The sequence below is a fragment of the Sus scrofa genome, chromosome 16, assembly GCF_054392235.1.
Source record: "Sus scrofa isolate SSC_HxYL_T2T_F1_AM1 chromosome 16, Sscrofa_HxYL_maternal_Yorkshire_Landrace_v2.0, whole genome shotgun sequence".
NCBI classification, from domain to species: Eukaryota; Metazoa; Chordata; class Mammalia; order Artiodactyla; family Suidae; genus Sus; species Sus scrofa.
The window spans coordinates 46,910,188-46,924,804 of NC_139398.1; the positions used below are offsets into that span (position 1 = coordinate 46,910,188).

The 14,617-nt window shown below is 37.2% G+C and overlaps 1 protein-coding gene across 4 annotated transcripts in view; it reads left to right on the plus strand.

Annotated features, from left to right (window-relative positions):
* Positions 1 to 14,617, plus strand: part of DDX4 (DEAD-box helicase 4) — a 102,258-nt gene that overhangs the window by 34,268 nt on the left and 53,373 nt on the right. For all 4 annotated transcript variants that reach the window (XM_021076578.2, XM_021076579.2, XM_085001623.1 and 1 more), the window contains 1 exon segment: positions 14,509 to 14,586. In XM_021076578.2, the coding sequence (XP_020932237.1) occupies positions 14,509 to 14,586 (78 nt within the window).

Here is a 14,617-nt window from a genome sequence, read left to right on the forward strand (position 1 = left end):
GGACATCCTTGTCTTATTCCTCCTGATCTTATGGGAATTCTTCTAGCTTTTCACCATTGAGAATGATGTTAGCTGTGGGTTTGTCATATACGGCCCTTTTTATGTTGAAGTATGTTTCCTATTTGCCTGCTTTCTGGAGGGATTTTTTTTATAAAAAATGGATGTTGAATTTTGTCAAAGTCTTTTTCTGCATCCATTGAGAGGTTTAGTGGGTTTTTATTCTTCAGTTTGTTAATGTGGTGTATCACACTGTTGAACTGCAGATATTGAAAAATCCTTGCATCCCTGGAATAAATCCCACTTGATCATGGTTTAGTCTTTTTAATATATTGTTGGATTTGGTTTGCTAGTATTTTGTTGAGGCTTTTTGCATCTGTATTCATCAGTGACATTGGCCTGTAATTTTCTTTTTTTGTGATACCTGTCTGGTTTTGGTTTGATAAAATTCACCTGTGAAGCCATCTGGTTCTGGACTTTCATTTGTTGAAAGTTTTTTAATCACAGTTTCAATTTAAGTACTTGTGATTATTCTGTTCATCTTTTCTATTTCATCTTGGTTTAGTCTTGGAAGATTGTGTTTTTCTAAGAATTTATCAATTTCTTCTCGGTTGTCCATTTTATTGGTATATACTTGCTTGTAGCATTCTCTTATGATCCTTTGTATTTCTATGATGTCCATTGTAACTTCTTTATCATTTCTAATTTTATTAATTTGAGTCCTCTCCTTTTTTTTGATGAGTCTGGCTAAGAGTTTATCCATTTTGTTGATCTTTTCAAAGGACCAGCTTTTAGTTTCATTGCTCCTTTCTGTGGTTTTCTTCATTTCTATTTCATTGATTTCTGCTCTGATTTTTATTATTTCTTTCCTTATGCTAATTTTGGGTCTTGTCCATTCTTCTTTCTCTAGTTGCCTTAGGTGTAAAGTTAGGTCATTTATTTGAGCTTTTTCTTGTTTCCTGAGGTAGGCTTGTATTGCTATAAACTTCCCATAGGTTTGCTACATCCCATAGGTTTTGGATTGTTGTATCTTTATTGTCATTTGCTTCTAGGTATTTTTAAATTTCCTCTTTGGTCTTTTTCAGTGATCCATTGGTTGTTTATTAGAGTGTTGTTTAGTCTTAACATGTTTGTGCTTTTTTAAAAATGATTTTTATTTTTTCCATCATAGCTGGTATACAGTGTTCTGTCAAATTTTCTACTGCATAGTGAGGTGACCCAGTCACCTTGTATGCATATATACATTCTTTTTCTCACATTATTATGTTCCATCATTAGTGACTAGATATAGTTCCCAGTGCTGTACAGCAGGATATCATTGCTCATCCAATCCAAAGGCAATAGTTTGCATCTGTTAAACCCAAATTCCCAGTCCATCCCCCTTCCCTTGGCAACCACAAGTCTGTTCAAGTCCATGATTTTCTTTTCCATAGAATGGTTTATTTGTGCTGTGTATTAGATTCCAGATATAAGTGATATCCTATGGTATTTGTCTTTCTGACTTACTTGCAGTTTTTTTGTTGTTCGTTTCTAGTCATATAGCATTGTGGTCAGAAAAGATGCCTGATATGATTTCAATTTCCTTAAATTTACCAAGGCTTGATTTGTTGCCTAGAATGTGAACTATCCTAGAGAATATTCCATGTGAACTTGAGAAGAATGTGTATTGTGCTGCTTTTGGATAGAATGCTCTATAAATATCCATTAAGTCCATCTTGTCCAATGCATCATTTAAGGCCTGTGTTTCCTTGTTGATTTTCTTTCTGGATGATCTGTCCATTGCTCTAAGTGGGATATTCTCTTACTATTATTGTGTTATTGTCAATTTATCCTTTAAAGGTTGTTAGCATTTGCCTTACATACTGAGGTGATCCTATGGTGGGTGAATATATATTTAGAATTGTTACATCTTCTTCTTGGATTGATCCTTTGATCATTATGTATTGTCCTTTTTGTCTCTTAGAATATTCTTTATTTTAAGGTCTATTTTGTCTGATATGAGTATTAGACAGCTTTCTTTTGATTTCTGTTTGCCTGGAATATTTTCTTCCATACACTTTCAATTTATATGTGTCTCTAGAATTGAGTGGGTCTCCTGAAGACAGCATGTATTTGGGTCATGTTTTTGTGTCTGTTCACCGCTCTGTGTCTTTTGGTTGGGACATTTAGTCCATTTACATATAATGCAATTTTATTGATGTTTATGTTATTACTGCCATTTTATTAATTGTTTTGGATTTGTTTTTATTGGTCTTTTTCCTTCCCTGCTTCTCTTGTTCTCATCTCTTGTGGTTTGATGACTATCTTTAGTGTTGTATTTGGATTAATTTTTCTTATTTGTGTTTGTATCTATTGTAGGTTTTTGGTTTGCAGTTACCCTGAAGTTTAGATATAGGAGTCTACACACACACACACACACACACACACACACACACTCAAGATTGTTTACAGTTGCTGGTCTCTTAATTGCAAATGAATCTCCAGTGTGCTACATTCGCACCCTCCTCTTCTCATGATTTCTGATTTTGGTAGCATATTTGTATGTGGATGATTTCCTACCTTTACTTATATGTATTCCTATATTGGTGAGCCTTGTCATTTGTAATATTTTTGTTTCTCGTTGTGGCCTTTTCCACCTAGAGAAGTTTCTTTAGTATTTGTTGTAAAGTTGGTGTGGTGATGCTGAATTCTCTTAGCTTTTGCTTGTCTGTAAAGTTTTTGATTTCTCTTTCAAATCTGAATGAAAGCCTTGCTGGGCAAAGTAGTCTTGGTTGGAGGTTTTTTCCCCCTTTCATCACTTTAAGTATATCATGTCACTCCTTTCTGGCCTGCAGAGTTTCTGCTGAAAAATCTGCCAATAACCTTACTGGGGTACCCTTGTATGTAACTTGTTTCTTTTCCCTAGTTGCTTTCAATATTTTCTCTTTGTCTTTAATTTTGTTCAGTTTGATTAATATGTGTCTTGGGTTGTTCCTCCTGGTTTTATTTTATATGATATTCATTGTGCTTCTTGGATTTGAGTGAATGATTCCTTTCCCATGTTAGGGAAGTTTTTGGCCATCATCTTTTCAAATATTTTCTCTAGCCCTTTCTTTCTCTCCTTTCTCCTTCCAGCACCCCTATAATACGGATGTTGGTGCATTTAACATTGTCCCAGAGTTCTCTTAGATTGTCTTCTTTGCTTTTCAAATTTTTTTTTCTCTTTTCTCTTCCCCATCAGTGATCTCCACTAGTTTATCCTCCACATCCCTTATTCATTCTCCTTCCTCCTGTATTCTGTTGTTGGTTGCTTCTAGTGAATTTTTTATTTCAGTTATTGTATTTTGTATCTATGCTTACTTAATCCTTAAATCGTCTATTTCTTTGCTCATTGTTTCTTTTAATTTATTGTTTTTTTTACCTCCAGTTTATTCCCAAGATCTTGAACCATCTTTAGTATCATCAGCCTAACAGCTTTTTCATGGAGGTTGGTAATCTCCAGATCACTTAGCTGTTTTTCTGGGTTTTTTTCTTGCTCCCTTATCTGAGTCATAATTCTTTTGCCTTTTCATTTTGTTTGGATTTTTGGTGTGGTCTCCTTTTTTGCAGGCAGTAGAGCTGTAGCCTCTCTTGCTTCTGATGTCTTTCCCCTTTGTGGCTGAAGTTGGTACAAGGGCTTGCTGTAGCTTCTTGATGGGAGGGACTGGTTCCTGCCCACTGGTAGGTGGAGCTGATTCTTTTTCCTCTGGTGAGTGGGGCTTTGTCTCTGGGTATGATTAGAGGCAGCTGTGCTGTGTGCCTTGGCGATCTTTAGACAGCCTGTTTGCTAATGGGTGGGGTTGTGTTTCCCACCTGGGTTATTGTTTGGCCTGGGCCTCTCAGCACTGATGAGTGGGGTCAGATTTTTCCAAAATGGCCAGTCCAGAGGTGCTTATATTGATGATTATTCCCAAGAACTTTGCCTCCACTGTCCTTGCCTCACAATGAGCCACAGTCACCCCTTGTTTGCCCAGGAGATCCTCTAACCTGAAGTCAGGTCTGACCCAGATTCCTATGGAGTCTTTCCTTTACCCTGGGACCCAATGCACATGAAATCCTGTGCGAGCCTTTCAAGAATGGAGTCTCCATTTCCTCCTGTCTCTTGGAGCTCCTGCGCACAATCCCCACTGGCCATCAATGCCAAATGCTCTGGGGGCTCCTTCTCCCAATGCCAGTTCCCCAGGCATGGGAAGTTGATGTGGGGCTCAGAACTCTCACTCCCATAGGTGAGACTCTGTGATAATTACTTTCTAGCCTGTGTGCCATTCACCCAGCGGGTATGGGGTGGGTTATGTTGTATAACCACCCCTTCTGCCATCTTGATTCAGCCTTCTCTTTGTCTTCCAGAGTATGCTATCTTTTTCTTTGATAGTTTGTTGTCTGGTTGAAGGTCGTTCAGCAGTTGGTCGTAATTTGTTGCTTTTATGGCAGAAGGTGAGCTCCAGTCCTTCTACTTTGCCATCTTAATCCCGTCTGCTCTTGATGAGATTTTAAAAGGTATTTTTTTTTTTTTTACTTTCCCTTCCTGATGTTTCTGATATTTCATTATTAGTGTAAAGAAATGCAACAGAGTTCTGTTAATTGTGTATGCTGGTATCTTGCTGAATTTATCAGTTATAATAGGTTTTGTGTGGAGTCTTGAGGATTTTCTACATAGAGTATCATGCAACTTGCATAGAATGACAGTTTTACCTTTTTTCTTATGGCTAGTATACCTTTTATTTTTTTCTTGTCTGATTACTCTGGCTAGGACTTTCAATATTATGTTAAATAGAGGTGGTGAGAGGAGAGCGGGCATCCTTGTTTTGTTCCAGATTTTATCAGGAAGGCATTCAGCTTTTCACTCTTGAGTATTATGTTGACTGTGAGTTTGTTATAAATAGCTTTTATGATGCTAAGATGTATTCCTTTTATACCCACTTTGGTAAGAGGTTTTTAAAATCATAAATGGATGTTGAATTTTATCAAATGCTTTTTTTGCATCTATTGAGATGATCTTGTGGTTTTTGTCTTCTGTTGATAGGGTATACTGCATTATTTTAAATATGTTGAACAATCCTTGTGACCCTTGGATGAATCCAACTTGATCATGATATATGATTGTTTTTAATGTGCTGTTGGATTCAGTTTGCTGATATTCTATTGAGAACTTTGCATCTGTATTCATTAAAGATACTGGCTTGTAATTTTCTATTTTGGTCATGTCTTTGTCTGGTTTTGTTATCAGGGTGATGGTGGCTTCATGAAATGACTTTGGGAGGGAGTTCCCGTCGTGGCGCAGTGGTTAACGAATCCGACTAGGAACCATGAGGTTGCGGGTTCGATCCCTGCCCTTGCTCGTGGGTTAACGATCTGGCGTTGCCGTGAGCTGTGGTGTAGGTTGCAGACGTGGCTCGGATCCTGCGTTGCTGTGGCTCTGGCGTAGGCTGGTGGCTACAGCTCCGATTCAACACCTAGCCTGGGAACCTCCATATGCCACGGGAGCAGCCCAAGAAATGGCAAAAAGACAAAAAAAAAAAAAAAAAAAAAGACTTTGGGAGTGTTCCCTCCTCTTCAGTCTTTTGGAATAGTTGGAGAAGAATTGGTATAAGTTCTTGTGTGTATATTTGGTAGAATTACCTAGTGAAGCCATCTGGTCCTGGACTGTTATTTGCAAGGAGGTTTTTGTTTTTGTTTTTTTAATTTTTATTTATTTTTTTGTAGGGAGTTTTAAAGTTATGCTTTCCATTTCACTTCCACGATTGGTCTGTTCATATTATCTGTTTCTTTTTCATTCAGTTTTGGTAGGCTGCTTGTTTCTAGAAACTTGTCCATTTCTTCCAGGTTGTTCACTTTATTGGCATATGATTGTAGCGTAGTATTTGCTTACAGTTTTTTGTATTTCTGCATTATTGGTTGTTGATATTCCTTTTTCTTACTTTGTTTATTGGGTCCTCTTTCTTTCCTTCTTGATGAGTCTGGCTAGAGGTTTTTCAGTTTTGTTTATCCTTTCAAAAAACCAGCTCTTGGTTTTATTGATTTTTTTTCTCTATTGTTTTCTAATCTCTATTTCCTCTCTTATCTGACTCTAGGTTTGTTCATTCCTCTTTTCTTGTTCTTTTAGGTTGTAGGTTGGGTTGTTTGAGAATTTTTTTTTTATGTTATGAGAAGGCCTGTGTTACTGTGAACCTCCCTCTTAGGGCTGCTTTTGATGCATTCCATAGGTTTTGTGTGGTATTTTCATTGTCATTTGTCTTAAGACATTTTTATTTCATTTATTTATTTTTTTTGTCTTTTGTCTTTTTAGGGCCGCACCCATGGCATATGGAGTTTCCCAGGCTAGGGGTCTAATTGGAGCTGTTGCCACTGGCCTAGGCCAGTGCCACAGCAATGCGGGATCTGAGCTGCATCTGCGACCTACACCACAGCTCACGGCAATGCCAGATCCTTAACCCACTGAGTGAGGCCAGGAGTTGAACCTGCAAGCTCATGGTTCCTAGTTGGATTCATTTCCACTGCACTATGACAGGAACTCCCTCAAGACATTCTTTAATTTCCTCTTGGATGTCATTGTTGACCCATTGGTTGTTTGGTAGCATGTAATTGTTTAGTCTCCATCTAATTTTTTTTTCTCTCATTTTTCTTCTGTGGTTGATTTCTAGTTTCATGCCATTATGGTCAGAAAAGATGCTTGAAATAATTTCTATCTTCCTAAATTTGTTAAGGCTGTTTCGTGTCTTAGTGTGTGGTCTATCCATGAAAAGAATGTGTGTGTGTGTGTGTGTGTGTATTTTTTGATGTAATGTCCTGAAAATGTCAATTAAGCCTAGATGTTCTCTTGTTTCATTTAGGATCTCAACAACCTTATTGATTTTCTGTCTGGAAATCTGTCCACTGATGTCAGTGGGGTGTTAAAAATCTTCTACTATTATTGTGTACCCATCCATTTCTCCCTTTATGTCTGTTAGTATTTTTTTTTTATGATTTTAGGTGTGCTTATGTTGGGTACATATATGTTAACAAGTGTAATATTCTCTTTTTGTATTGATCTGTTTACCATTATATAGTATCCTTTAGCTTTCTTTATGGCCTTTGTTTTAAAACCATTTCATCTGTTAAGAGTATTGCTCATTTCTGTTGGCATGAAACATCTTTTCCATCCCCTCACTTCTAGTCTGTGTATGCCCTTCATCCCAAAGTTGTTTACTGGTTTCTTAAAGAACTATGTTTTGGATTTGTTGAGCTAGCATTATATGTTTTTTTTCCTATTTAAATAATTTTTGCTCTTTCCACTCTTTCCTCCTCTTGTATAATTTATTTTGTTCTTTTCCTGACATTCTTACTAGTTGATATGGCTGTATAACTTAGGATTTTGAATTCTTACCTTCCTGTATAAAAATTTAACTTCTGATGTATGTCATTTTTATCATACAATTCTAAGTATTTCTCAAGTTCCATTGTAACTTTTTCTTTGATCTTTGTTATGGAGAAGTATTTTTTGGTATTTATTAATTTTTAATTAAAAATTGAAGTATAGTTCACATTAGTTTCAGGTGTATAACAGTGATTTGATATTTTCATAGATTATACACCATACAAAGTTAGTATAAACTATTAACTATATTCTCTGTCCTATACATTACACCCTTATAACTTATTTATTTTATAACTGATAGTTTGTACTTAATTTGTACCTCCTCCTACCCCTTCCTCATGCATTGAACACTAGTTTGTTTTCCGTACCTGTGAATCCTTTATATGTTGTTGTATTTGTTTGCTTATTTTGTTTTTTAGGTTACACAAATAAGTGAAAATATATAGTATTTGTCTTTTAATAACTTCTAGTTTGATTAGATTGAAGTTAGATTTTTGTATATGATAATGCTTTTTGAAATTTGTTTAATGTGCGTTTTTGCTTCCAAGTGGTCCATTTTTATGAATGTCCTATTGAAGAATGTCAGTTCTATAACGTATTTAGTTCTGTGAATGTGAATAGTGTCCTATGGATGACTGTAGTTTACCTATTCTCCTTTAATTTTTTTTCTGTCATAAAGAATGCTAAGTAAAACATTTATGTCTTTCAGAGTGACCATATGAGTATATCCACAGGGGAAATTTATGCTAGTGTACTTTCAGAAAATGTTTTCTTTTAGAATTAGAATCACTATTAATCCAGTTTATAGTTTCAGTGTTGTATATGATTTTTTTTATTACTCAAATGAATTTATCACATCTGTAGTTGTATGATGATCATAACAATCTAATTTCACAGAATTTCCATCCCACAGCCCAAGCACATCCCCCCACCCCCCAAACTGTCTCCTCTGGAGACCATAAGTTTTTCAAAGTCTGTGAGTCAGTATCTGTTCTGCAAAGAAGTTCATTCTGTCCTTTTTCAGATTCCACATGTCAGTGAAAGCATTTGATGTTGGTGTCTCATTGTATGGCTGACTTCACTTAGCATGATAATTTCTAGGTCCATCCATGTTGCTAGAAATGCTGGTATTTCGTTCTTTTTAATGGCTGAGTAATATTCCATGTGTATATGTACCACCTCTTCTGGATCCACTCCTCTGTCAATGGACATTTAGGTTGTTTCCATGTTTTGGCTATTGTAAATAGTGCTTCAATGAACATCGGAGTACATGTGTCTTTGCAAGTCGTGGTTTTCTCTGGATAGATGCCCAGGAGTGGGATTGCTGGATCAAATGGTAGTTCTATGTTTAGTTTTCTGAGGACTCTCCATACTGCTTTCCACAGTTGGTGCACCAGTTGGCGCACCAACTGACAATCCCGCCAACAGTGTACTAGGGTTCCTTTTTCTCCACACCCTCTCCAGCACTTATTGTTTGTAGACTTTTGGATGATGGCCGTTCTGGCTGGTGTAAGGTGGTACCTCGTAGTGGTTTTGATTTGCATTTCTCTAATAATGAGTGATGTTGAACATCTTTTCATGTGTTTTTTGGCCATCTGTATGTCTTCTTTGGAGAAATGTCTGTTTAGATCTTCTGCCCATTTTTGGATGGGGTTGTTTGTTTTTTTGGTATGGAGCTGCAGAAGGTGTTCATAAATTTTGGAGATGAATCCCTTGTCAGTTGATTCACTTGCAAAGATTTTCTCCCATTCTGTGGGTTGTCTTTTCATTTTGTTTAGGGTTTCCTTTGCTGTGCAGAAATGTGTAAGTTTGATTAGGTCCCATTTATTTGTTTTTGTTTTTATTGTCAATACTCTAAGAGGTGGATCTGAGAAGATGTTGCTGTTGTTTATGTCAGAGAGTGTTTGGCCTATGTTTTCCTCTAAGAGTTTGATAGTGTCTGGTCTTATATCTAGGTCTTTAATCCATTTGGAGTTTATTTTTGTGTATGGTGTTAGGGAGTGTTCTAATTTCATTCTTTTCCATGTGGCTGTCCAGTTTTCTCAGCACTACTTATTGAACAAGCTGTCCTTTCTCCATTGTATATCCTTGCCTCCTTTGTCATAGATGAGTTGGCTGTAGGTGCGTGGGTTTAATTCTGGGCTGTCTAGCCTGTTCCACTGATCTATATTTCTGCCTTTGTGCCAGTACCATACGGTTTTGATGATTGTTGCTTTGTAGTATAGTCTGATGTCCGGGAGTCTGACTCCTCCAGCTCCATTTTTCTTTTTCAGGATGTCTTTGGCTATTCTGGGTCTTTTGTGCTTCCAAACAAACTTTAAAATATTTTGTTTGAGTTCTGTGAAAAATGTCCTTGGTAATTTGATAGTGATTGCATTGAATCTGTACATTGCTTTAGGTAGTATAGTCATTTTGATAATATTAACTCTTCCAATTCCTGAGCATGGTATATATTTCTATCTATTTGTGTCATCTTTGATTTCTTTCATCAGTGTCTTCTAGTTTTCAGAGTACAGGTCTTTTGTGTCTTTAGGTAGGTTTACTCCTAGGTATTTTATTCTTTTGGATGAGATGGTAAATGGGATTGCTTCCCTAATTTCTTTTTCTGCTCTTTCATTGTTAGTGTATAGAAATGCTGTTGATTTCTGTGTATTAATTTTGTATCCTGAGACTCTGCCAAGTTCATGGATGAGCTCTAACAGTTTTCTGGTAGAGTCTTGAGGATTCTCTAGGTATAGTATCATGTCATCTGCAAATAGTGATAGTTTTACTTCTTCCTTTCCAATTTGGATTCCTTTTATTTCTTTTACTTCTCTGATTGCTGTGGCTAGGACTTTCAGAACTATGATGAAGAGTAGTGGCGAGAGCAGACATCCTTATCTTGTTCCTGATCTCAGTGGGAATTCTTTCAGCTTTTCACCATTGAGAATGATGTTCACTGTGGGTTTTTCATATATGGCCTTTATTATGTTGAGGTAGGTTCCCTCTATGCCCACTTTCTGAAGGGTTTTTTTTTTTATCAGAAATGGGTGTTGGATTTTGTCAGAGGCTTTTTCTGTGTCTATTGAGAGGATCATACGGTTTTTATTCTTCAGTTTGCTAATGTGTATCACATTGATGGATCTGTGGATATTGAAGAACCCTTGCATCCCTGGGATAAATCCCACTTGATCGTGATGTACAATCCTTTTAATGCATTGTTGGATGTGGTTTGCTGGTATTTTGTTGTGGATTTTTGCATCTGTATTCATCAGTACAATTGGCCTGTAGTTTTCTTTTTTTGTGCTATCTTTGTCTGGTTTTGGTATCAGGGTGATGGTGGCCTCATAGAATGAGTTTGGGAGTATCCCTTCCTCTGCAATTTTTTGAAATAGTTTCAGAAGAATAGGTGTTAGCTCTTTCTCTAAATGTTTGATAGAATTCGCCTGTGAAGCTGAATTCTGTACTTTTGTTTGTTGGAAATTTTTAAATCACAGTTTCAATTTCAGTTCTTGTGATTGGTCCATTCATCTTTTCTGTTTCATCTTGGTTGAGTCTTGGAAGATTGTACTTTTCTAAGAATTTGTCCATTTCTTCTAGGTTTTCTGTTTTATTGGCGTGTAGTTGCACATAGTAGTCTCTTATGATCCTTTGTATTTCTGTGATGTCCGTTGTTACTTCTCCTTTTTCATTTCTAATTTTATTGATTTGAGTCCTCTCTCTTTTTTGCTTGATAAGTCTGGCTAGGGGTTTATCAATTTTGTTGATCTTTTCAATGAACCAGCTTTTCATTTCATTGATCTTTTCTGTGGTTTTTTTTTTGTTTGTTTCTATTTCATTGATTTCTGCTCTGATCTTTATGATTTCTTTCCTTCTACTAACTTTAGGTCTTGTTTGATCTCTCTCTACCTGCTTTAGATGTAAAGTTAGCTTGTTGATTTGAGCTTTTTTTTTTTTTTGTTTCCTGAGGTGGGCTTGTGTTGCTATAAACTTTCCTCTTAGAACGGCTTTTGCTGCATCCCATAGGTTTTGGAGTGTTGTATCTTTGTTGTCATTTGCGTCTAGGTATTTTTTAATTTTCTCTTTGATTTCTTCAGTGATCTATTGGTTGTTTAGTAGCATGTTGTTGAGTCTCCACGTTTTTATGTTTTTTGCAGTTTTTTTCTTGTTGTTGATTTCTAGTCGTATAGCGTTGTGGTCGGAAAAGATGCTTGATATGATTTCATTTTTCTTAAAGTTACCAAGGTTTGATTTGTAGCCCAGGATGTGATCAATCTTAGAGAATTTTCCATGTGCACTTGAGAAGAATGTGTATTCTGTTGCTTTTGGATGGAATGTCCTATAAATATCTATTAAGTCCATCTGGTTTAATGCTTCATTCAGGGCCTGTGTTTCCTTATTGATTTTCTGTCTGGTTGATCTGTCCATTGCTGTAAGTGGGGTGTTAAAGTCTCCGACTATGATTGTGTTATTTTTGATTTGTCCTTTTCAGGTTGTTAGCAGTTGCCTTATATATTGTGGTGAACCTGTGTTGGGTGCGTAGATATTTAAAATTGTTATATCTTCTTCTTGGATTGATCCTTTGATTATTATGTAATGTTCTTTTTTTGTCCCTTAAAATATTCTTCATTTAAAAGTCTATTTTGTCTGATATGAGTATTGCTCCTCCAGCTTTCTTTTGATCCCCATTTGAATGGAATATTTTCTTCCATCCTCTCACTTTCAATTTGTATATGTCCCTAGAAGTGAAGTGGGTCTCTTGAAGACAGCATATAAATGGGTCTTGTTTTTGTGTCCATTCAGCCAGTCTATATGTCTTTTGGTTGGGGCGTTTTTGTGTCCATTCAGCCAGTCTTTGTCTTTCGGTTGGGGTGTTTAGTCCATTAACATTTAAGGTAATTATTGATATATATGTTCTTATTGCCATTTTATTAATTGCTTTGGATTTGTTTTTGTTGCTCTTTTTCCTTTCCTTCTTCTCTTGTTCTTTTCTGCCTAGAGAAGTTCCTTTTGTATTTGTTGTAAGGCTGGTTTAATGTTGCTGAATTCTCTCAGCTTTTGTTTGTGAAGGTTTTGATTTCTTCTTCAAATCTACATGAGAGCCTTGCTGGGTAGAGTAATCTTGGTTGGAGGTTTTTTCCTTTCATCACGTTAAGTATATCATGCCACTCCCTTCTGACCTGCAGAGTTTCTGCTGAAAAATATGCTGATAACATTATCTCGGGGTTCCCTTCTGTGTTATTTGTTTCTTTTCCCTAGCTGCTTTCAAGATTTCCTCTTTGTCTTTAATTTTGGTCAGTTTGATTAATATGTGTCTCAGTGTATTCTTCCTTGGGTTTATTTTATATGGTACTCGTTGTGCTTCCTGGATTTGAGTGAGTGGTTCCTTTCCCATGTAGAGAAGTTTATTATTATTATCTCTTGGAATATTTTCTCTGTCCCCTTCTCTCTCTCTTCTCCTTCTGGCACCCCTATAATATGGATGTTGGTGCATTTAATGTTGTCCCAGAGTTCTCTGAGACTCTCTTCATTTTTTTTCAATCTTTTTTCTCTTTTCTGTTCTGCATCCGTAATTTCCACCAATCTGTCCTCCACCTCACTTGTTCATTCTTCTGTCTCGTCTATTCTGCTGTTAGCTGCTTCTAGTGAATTTTTTAATTTCAGTTATTGTATTTTGCATGTCTTCTTGTTTAAATTTTATATCTTGTATCTCTTTGGTCAGTGTTTCCTGTAAGTTATTCATCTTTGCCTGCAGTTTATTTCCAATGTCTTGCATCATCTTTAGCATCATCAGTCTAAAGTCTTTGTCCTGGATGCTGGGAATCTCCTTGCTTAGCTGATTTTCTGCGGTTTTTCCTTTCTCCCTCATCTGAGTTATAGTTCTCTGTCTTTTCATTTTTATAGGTTTTTGGTGTGGTGACCTTTTTACAGATAATAGAGTTGTAGCCTCTCTTACTTCTGCTGTCTGCCCCCCTTGTGGCTGAAGTCAGTATGGGGGCTTGCTGTAGGCTTCCTTATGGGAGGGGCTGATGCCTGCCCACTGGTGGGTGGAGCCAATTCTAATCTCTCTGGTGGGTGGGGCTTAGTGTCTGGATGGGATTAGTGGCAGCTCTGCACCTGAGGGTTCTTTAGGTAGCCTGTTTACTGAGGGACAGGGCTGTGATCCCACCTGGATTGTTGTTTGCCCTGGGGCTTCTCAGCACTGACTGAGGGTGTGGCCAGATTTTCCCAACATGGCCACCTCCAGAGAAAGGCATGGCTGCTGAATATTCCCGAGAGCTTTGCTTTCAATGTCCTTCCCTCACAACAAGCCACATTCACCCCTGTTTTCCAAGGATGTCCTCCAAGAACTGCAGTCAGGTTTGACCCAGATTCCTATGGAGACTTTGCTTTGCCCTGGGACCCAGTGCATGTGAAAGTCCGTGTGTGCCTTTTAAGAATGGGGTCTCCATTCCTCCCAGTCCCGTGGAGCTCCTGCACACAAGCCCTTCTGGCCTTCAATGCCAGATGCTCCGGGGCTCTTTCTCCCATTGCCAGATCCCCACACATCAGAGTTTGATGTGGGGCTCAGAACTCACTCCTGTAGATGAGTCTCTTTGAACCAGTTAGTTTCCAGTTTGTGGGGCTTCCCACCCGGGAGGTATGGGGTTGTTTATATCGTGAAATCACCCCTCCTACCTCTTGATGTATCCTCCTCTTTTTCTTCTGGAGTAGGATATCTTTTTTAAGGTTTCCAGTCCATTTGGTTGAAGAATGCTCAGTCTCTAGTTGTGAATTTTGTTGTTTTTAGGAGAGAAGTAGAGCTCTAGTCTTTCTATTCTGCCATCTTAATCCTGGTCCTGTATGTGATTTGTACTTGTTTCCCTCTGTCTTTGCCTTTTCTCAGTATTAGCAAACTGTTTTCCACTCAGTTGTGGTTGAGAAAAATTATATCCTTTTTTTGATTTCACATTTTTTAGTTATGAGTTTTTTTTTTTTTTTCTGGAGAACTACCTACTGTTGTTCAGAGCATATTTTTCTACTAGGCTCTTTATCTTCCTTATTACTATATAGAATTTCTCCTTTGCCATGTGGATGACATGTTGAAAAGGTTTATAGTTTGCTTACCATCAAAATACTTGTTTGTTATTTTAATTTGCTTCAAATGTTATTCACTTTAGAAATGGATGATGGATCTTCTCGAAGAGATCACTTCATGAGAAGTGGCTTTGCCTCTGGGAGGAGTTTGGGAAACCGGGGTAAGTATCTTTCCCTAGTCTTCTGTTAAAT